The 7,678-nt window shown below is 43.8% G+C and overlaps 1 protein-coding gene across 2 annotated transcripts; it reads right to left on the minus strand.

Moving 5' to 3' along the window:
* Positions 1-700: 700 nt before the first annotated feature.
* On the minus strand, positions 701-5,551 carry LOC133968503 (inositol monophosphatase 1-like). 2 transcript variants are annotated; one of them, XM_062404594.1, is made up of 8 exons: positions 5,463-5,551; positions 4,840-4,973; positions 4,652-4,756; positions 1,687-1,732; positions 1,487-1,595; positions 1,294-1,402; positions 954-1,105; positions 701-882 (listed from the first exon to the last, which is right to left on the minus strand). In XM_062404594.1, the coding sequence occupies exons 1-8, from the start codon at positions 5,520-5,522 to the stop codon at positions 728-730; spliced, it is 870 nt and encodes a 289-aa protein (XP_062260578.1). In that variant the 5' UTR covers positions 5,523-5,551; the 3' UTR covers positions 701-727. The 2 variants fall into 2 exon arrangements, with proteins under 2 accessions (XP_062260578.1, XP_062260577.1); XM_062404593.1 differs by having other exon boundaries at positions 701-876; positions 918-1,105.
* Positions 5,552-7,678: the final 2,127 nt, after the last annotated feature.

Genomic DNA, 7,678 nt, shown 5'->3' on the forward strand with positions numbered 1-7,678 from the left:
TTTCTCCAGCTCACTCACCACACTCACTCCCAACATGCACTCCAACAGAGAGAGAGAGAGAGACACCGAGAGAGAGGGAGAGGGAGAGACACAGAGAGAGAGAGAGAGACACGGAGACAAAGACAGAGAGAGAGATATTTCAAGCACCTTTTATTTATTTATTAAAGTTCCATAAAACAAAGTATCGAAAACTCAAAAAGACATCAAATTAAAAATATGACCAAAAGCCAGATGATCTTCACAGAACATGAAACTTGCTTGAGGCCCCACGTCTTCTCACAATCGTCTACTTATCAAAGTAAAGGAGGTCTTGTTCCTCCTGCAGAGAGTAGTTAGGTCCATAAATATTTGGACATTGACCAAATTCTCATAATTTTTGAAAACCATGTGACATACATTCATACTACATCAGACATTTGAGCAAAAGTTACAAATGTTTAGGTCAAATAATACGATTCATTGGCTCGATTGAAGAAATGAATTTCAACAGGGTCCTCGCCGCTAATGTCTATAATAATAATAATAATAATAATATCAATAATAATCAACAGTCTAGAGTAAATTCACGAATGTTGATGTCATGCCAATGAAGTTATGCTAAGCTAAATTACTAAATCATGTTTATAGGTTTTTGTAATCAGATTACTTCTCATAGATTACGTTAACTAATGATATGAACAAACAGAAGAGACGTGATTGGTCAGGTTCAGGTTTTATTGGAGTTTCTTCAGAGACATGAGCAGCTTCCTGTGCAGACACACCTGTGGGCGTCGACATCATCGCGACGACAAGGAAACGCCTGGATCACCTGAGCGATGCCGAGCGCCACAGCCGAGGAGGAGGCGGCGATGACTCTCCTGGACATCATGTCAAACGCTGAGCCTGAGGACACAAGTGGACCAATTAGAGGATGCCACGCCCCCAAGGTATCCAATCAGATCTCAGATACGCACAATCCGTGTCCGTGACAACACCCCCTGCCTCCTGGACGATGATGGCAGAAGCAGCGATGTCCCAGCAGTGCATCCCGATGTGATAGTATGCGTCAGCGCCCCCTGTGGCCACCTGACACATGTCGACCGCTGCCGTCCCCAGCGCACGCACACTGGAACGGAACACACAAACAAAATGTTCCAGGACAGACAGAGCCTGTTATACTTTAATCTTAAAGAGCACACACACTAAACAACACACGACACACGAAACACAACAATAACACAAATGAGCTGCAGGTCGTTGCAACGTGACGGATTATCGCTGGTCCAGAAGAATGTGGGCGGGGTCAGGTCTCACCCGTGGACAGGAAGTTTCAATAGTCTGAAGATGTTGGAGGTCATGGTGGACAGAGCGAGGTCGTCCCGCTCCGCCCCAATCTCCGTCACCACCACGCACCTGCTGATGTCTATCGGACAGGACAGAGGAGTTACACTAATCAAAATGGCAACATTTCCACTTGATCACTGTGATGTCATCAGTGTGATGTCACCTTCCTGTCCGGAGGCGTGTAGTGGTTCTCCGTTCAGAAACGCTCCTCTTCCTCTCTGAGCGTAGAACAGTTTGTCCTCCACACAGCTGTACACAATCCCGAACTCCGTCTGATCACATCGACAACAGCAACAACAACAATAAGATGTCAGTTTACTTCCTGTCTAAGCCCTCTGACCTCTGACCTGCCGGGGACTCTACCTGCTTGTTGACGGTGAAGGCAATGGAGACGGCCACAAATGGAAACCTGTTGAGAAAAAACTAAAATCATGAGGACTGTCAAAGTAGCTGATCCTGGTGGAAGTGAAAGAGTGCAGCTGGAATCAGCTCCACCTTGAGGCCTAAGCTGTTCCGGCCAATGTATGCTTCTCGGTTTTGACGGACACGGACAGATAGGACCGCCTTCTACAACGTGGAACGCCCTCTCCGTGCCTCTCCGCGGCTCCTCGGAGAGCTTTTCGTGCAGCTCTCCTTTTTCTAACTACACGTCGAAATGGCGGAGAGCCCACGGATAGCCCTTGGCTGTGATTGGTCCGCTAACGCCAGCATTTCGGAATGGAAACTTCCTGTTCCATTCCCTACATCACAATAAACCAAAATCACAACTACGACTCTATAATTAATGTGACAAGTGTGTTAAGCCAGCGGCGTTGTCCGGCTGACGGTGGCTGGTTAGAGCACTTACGGCACGTGTGTACGGTCACATACTGTTATAACGAACTTTCATAACGTGGCTAGCGGGCTAACCACCATGCTAACTGCGGTGGGAACAGCGCAAAAACCCGCTGACTTTAATCCCAAGGCTCATGAGACTGTTTCTCAAACACCGTCAGGTTAGAAGCAAACACTTTAGATTGATACTAACTAACGGTAGTAGTTAGTATCGGGTGTCCCTGCTGACTGTGTGTGGAAGCTGGGGGGAAGCTAGCTGCCTCCCTGCAGCTTCAAGCTGTTGCAGCTGTTGAATTAGCAACGCAGTTTGGAAACAAGACCGGAGAACCGCTGCGTTAAGACACGATAACACAAGCATTGTGACCCGCTGGGTGTCACTTTATTCGCGTCATCAACAGCCTTTTTCTGTTAGCTGCCATCGTTCACTGTGTGTGAGGAGCAGGGAGGACGTAAATAAACCAGCGTGGACTTCTTCTATATACCTCATGAGGTAGGCTTCTCTAAGCTCGACTTCAGTTGCGCCATCTACTGTTCTGGCGGTGAATTGTTTTCACAACAAAAAGGCTCGTAGAACTATAAATCAAAAAGGGTCCGTCCGCTCCGTCCGTCCGTCAGTCCGCAACGGGATCGGAGAAGTATACATTGGCCTCTAAGGCTCCTCTGCAGTGACTCCTGTGCAGTGGCTCCTGTTCAGTGGCTCCTGTTCAGTGGCTCCCTGTTCAGTGCATGCTGCGCTTATTTTGCGCGAAAGGTGAACTTAACGAATCAGTTCTTTCATATGATGAACGTGAGTGAACGTAGCGTTCAGGCTAATTTTTTAAATAATCATCGTATCAGGCCATCATGAAATACCAGGAGCGGGTGAATGTGTGTGTGTGCGCGTTCCCAGATAGTGGACACACACACAGAGCCGGGGCTCCGCCCCCCGTCCTGAGCCCCGCTCACTCGCTCAGAGAGACACAGTGAGATCGGAGCTCGTTCACGTGGAGCAGCCTCTCAGTGACTGACCGGCTGCTTCTCAACAGTGAAACAGTGAAAACACAGAGTTTCTCTGGTCTCAGCTGATCACAGATCAGCGCCTCAGCTTCTTGATCAGAGCAGAAGCTGCAGGTGGTTTGTACCGTGCTTCAGTTTCTGTGTCGGCCTCCAGTCTGACCTGCTCTCACGTTTTGTTTTAATATTTCAGCAACTAAAATATGCGTCACATCCTATTACGTCCCGGCGCGCTTCCCTGCAGGTCGCTAATCTATAGTTCCGACCCCCGGCCTCGGTAAAGAAAAGTCTGGGAGGAAAAAAGAGTTTAATTCTGCGTGGACAGATTAATTTGCTTTCACTGCCACCGATGCTGTCTTACATGTATGCTTGATATGTGGCGAGGAATTAGCAAACAATAAGAAATGTAATGTTGAAAGATATTTCCAGAGCAAGCACACAGCATCTGCTGAAAGGTATCAAGCTGGAGATGAGCAAAAAAAGCTGAGTTCTGTGTTTGATTTATTCCAAAGTAGGCCTACACATGTATTTTGTTCTCCAATTCATAAGAGTTTGGTGTTTTTCTATTTTGTAACAGGTAAAAATATCAGTTAAATGTCAACAGTTTTTTTTATTGTCGTTCTATTATTTAATAAATGCAACAAACTGTAGTTTTTATATATATTGTATAACTATGTATATATATATATAACTTTATAACCTGTGTTATCAAATATGTTGTGCGGCTCCAGACAGATTTAATTTGGGGGAAGAGGGGGCAAAATGGCTCTTTCAAAGTAAAGGTTGCCTACCCCTGCACTAACACCATTCATTCAGGACTAATCAAGGCTGGTGATTCGTAGCACTGACCTAAAGTCAGCTCAATGTCAGCATTAGTATCAGAAGTAGTTATTACAAACTCACACGTGCTGTTAATCTTCCTCCACAGCCGACATGTTTCCATTTTGTAAATGAAAAACTCAGATCTAGAGTCAGACTGTGGATGTGAAGCTGTTTAATATCCACTCTATTCTGTCACATCCCAACAAACACAAACAAGGACTTGATACCAGATAAAGTACAAATACTTCAGAGTATTAAGTCTAATGAAGTGAAGAGTGTGTTTTAAACAGAAGTAAATCTGTAAATATGAACCTTTTAGCCATAACAAAGATGCCACAGCCACTAGAGGGCGACATCCAGCTGAAGCCTTACAGCTGCAGAGGTGCTGGAATAGAGGGGAGGCACTTCTGTGAGGGGGGGGGGGGGGGGGGGGTTGAGTCTGTGATGATCCTCACTAACACTCGTCCTTTATATCTCAGTGAGACACTACGATCCTGCAGAGTCACAACATGCTGCAGTGATCATGATTTAAAATCTACAGAGTTGTGTAGGAAGATGGATCCAGTTTGATGTGCAGCTACAGAACCACAGGAAGCAGTCAGTCAGGGTTCACACACGAGGGACTACAGTTCTCAGAGTAGTAACTGTGTGTGTGTGTGTGTGTGTGTGTGTCAGTCACCTGTGGACAAAGTTGACGGTTCCGTCGATGGGGTCAATGATCCAGGTGGGGGCGTCACTAAGCTCCACTCGTTCACCTGCAGCTACAGACTCCTCCCCAATGAACCTGAGGGGCATAGGTCAAAGGTCAGGTTTTGTCCAATCAGAATCAATTAAAGGAACAGAGAGAACATAGAGAACAGACAGAACCTGTGCAGTGGATATCGGTTCTTGATCGCATCGATCAGGAGCTTCTCGACTCGTTCATCAGTTTCCGTCACCAGATCAGCTGGAGAACTTTTCAGCTTCACCTCCTTCTGCTGCTGAATCGCAGACAAGACGACCTGAGAGCAAGAGAACAATTCATCATCAATGGTCACTCTCTCATAAGTTTAATTAAGTTTAATTAAATTTGATAAAGTTTTGATGAGGTTCATCAAAACTAGCCACTCCACAACTTCCTAACAGTTTGTTGTCCTGGCTCCTACACGGTGGAACGAGCTCCCAGTGACATCAGGACAGGAAGTGGATCTCCTCAGACCTCCACTTGAACGTGAGGTGAGTTGAACGGACATGTAGAACTTTGAACTTTGTCTTTTTGAAGCTAAAGTAATAACTTGATTCTTGTTGTTCTGGGTTCGTCTTATTGTGAGTCGCTTTGAATTAAAGCGTCAGCTAAATGAAATGCAATGTAATTAAGTTTAATAAAGTTTGATAAAGTTTGATAAAGTTGGGGTTGGACACCTTCTCTGATTGGTCGTGTGGACCTTTGCTGTGTTCTGGTTGGTCGTGTGAACCAGTGCTGTGTTCTGGTTGGTCGCTCCATCTCTTACCTCACTAGCCTGTTTGGCTAAAGTCAAGCCAAAGTTCAAACAGTCGCTCCAGTCGGCCATGATGATGGACAGATCGAAATGTGACAGAGTGAGACCTCCTGTCAGACAGAGAAGAAGAGCACAATCATAAGAAAAGAAAATCATGACGTGAAAACAAAGACGGGAAGAGAAACAAAAGATGGATGAAGACAATGAACCAGTAGAACCAGTTGAAACAATAGAGACAGTAGAACAAGTAAAAACAATAGAACCTGTAGAATCAATAGAACCAGTAGAACCTGTAGAACCAGTAGAACCAGTAGAACCAGTAGAACCAGGCGAACCAGTAGAACCAGTAGAACCAGGAGAACCTGTAGAACCTGTAGAAACAATGGAAAAAATAGAAACCTGCTGAGTGAAGAATCTAATGGACAAGTGGTTTGTCTGAACTTCTCTTTATAGAACAAACAGCCAATCAGAGCTCATTTCCCGCCTGCTGCCACAAATGCAACCAATAGAAACCAGGCCTGTATCAGAAAGCCCCACCCCCTCACATCTTCCTCACTCTTCATCTACTTTGTGTGTATGTGTCAAATACAACTTTGTGTGTGTGTGTCTATTACAACTTTGTGTGTGTGTGTGTGTCTGTCTAATACAACTTTGTGTGTGTGTTTGTCTAATACAACTTTGTGTGTGTGTGTGTGTGTCTAATACAACTTTGTGTGTGTTTGTGTCTAATACAACTTTGTGTGTGTGTGTGTTTGTGTCTAATGCAACTTTGTGTGTGTGTGTGTGTGTGTGTGTGTCTAATACAACTTTGTGTGTGTCTAATACAACTTTGTGTGTGTGTGTGTGTGTCTATTACAACTTTGTGTGTGTATGTGTGTGTCTAATACAACTTTGTGTGTGTGTGTGTCTAATACAACTTTGTGTGTGTGTGTGTCTAATACAATTTTGTGTGTATAATACAATTTTGTGTGTGTGTCTAATACAACTTTGTTTGTGTGTGTGTGTGTGTGTTTGTGTGTCTAATACAACTTTGTGTGTGTGTGTGTCTATTAAAACTTTATGTGTGTGTGTGTGTGTGTCTAAGACAACTTTGTGTGGGTGTGTGTGTCTAATACAACTTTGTGTGTGTGTGTGTGTGTGTCTAATACAACTTTGTGTGTGTGTCTAATACAACTGTGTATATGTCTAATACAACTTTGTGTGTGTGTGTGTGTCTAATACAACTGTGTGTGTGTCTATTACAACTTTGTGTGTGTGTGTGTCTAATACAACTTTGTGTGTGTGTGGATGTGTGTCTAATACAACTTTGTGTGTGTTTGTCTAATACAACTTTGTTTGTGTGTGTGTGTGTGTGTTTGTGTGTCTAATACAACTTTGTGTGTGTGTGTGTGTCTATTAAAACTTTATGTGTGTGTGTGTCTAATACAACTTTGTGTGGGTGTGTGTGTCTAATACAACTTTGTGTGTGTGTGTCTAATACAACTGTGTGTGTGTCTAATACAACTTTGTGTGTGTGTGTGTGTGTGTGTCTAATACAACTGTGTGTGTGTCTAATACAACTTTGTGTGTGTGTGTCTAATACAACTTTGTGTGTGTGTATGTGTGTCTAATACAACTGTGTGTGTGTCTAATACAACTTTGTGTGTGTGTGTCTAATACAACTTTGTGTGTGTGTGGATGTGTGTCTAATACAACTTTGTGTGTGTGTGTCTAATACAACTGAGTGTGTGTCTAATACAACTTTGTGTGTGTGTGTGTGTCTAATACAACTTTGTGTGTGTGTGTCTAATACAACTGTGTGTGTGTCTAATACAACTTTGTGTGTGTGTGTGTGTCTAATACAAATTGTGTGTTTGTGTGTCTAATACAACTTTGTGTGTGTCTAATACAACTTCGTGTGTGTGTGTGTGTGTCTAATACAGCAGTGTGTTTGTGTATAACCCCAAATCATAATATACATTATCTCAAGGCTCTTTGCAAAGAAGGTCAAGATCTTAAAGGTTATAGAGTATCTAGAACCAGTGTGTGTGTGTGTGTGTGTGTGTGTGTGTGTGTGAGTCAGTATCAGAACAATGTGTGTGTGATAGTCAGAATCTAAACAAACTAAATCTCCAGATTCACCGACACAGCTGATAATCCTCGTATTCTCACGAGAGGTCAGAGGTCAACTCTCATATCCAACATGTCTCAGACGTGTTTCCCAGTTTAATAAGGGTTAGGGTTAAGGG

This window comes from Platichthys flesus, chromosome 14 (assembly GCF_949316205.1).
Source record: "Platichthys flesus chromosome 14, fPlaFle2.1, whole genome shotgun sequence".
Lineage (NCBI taxonomy): Eukaryota > Metazoa > Chordata > Actinopteri > Pleuronectiformes > Pleuronectidae > Platichthys > Platichthys flesus.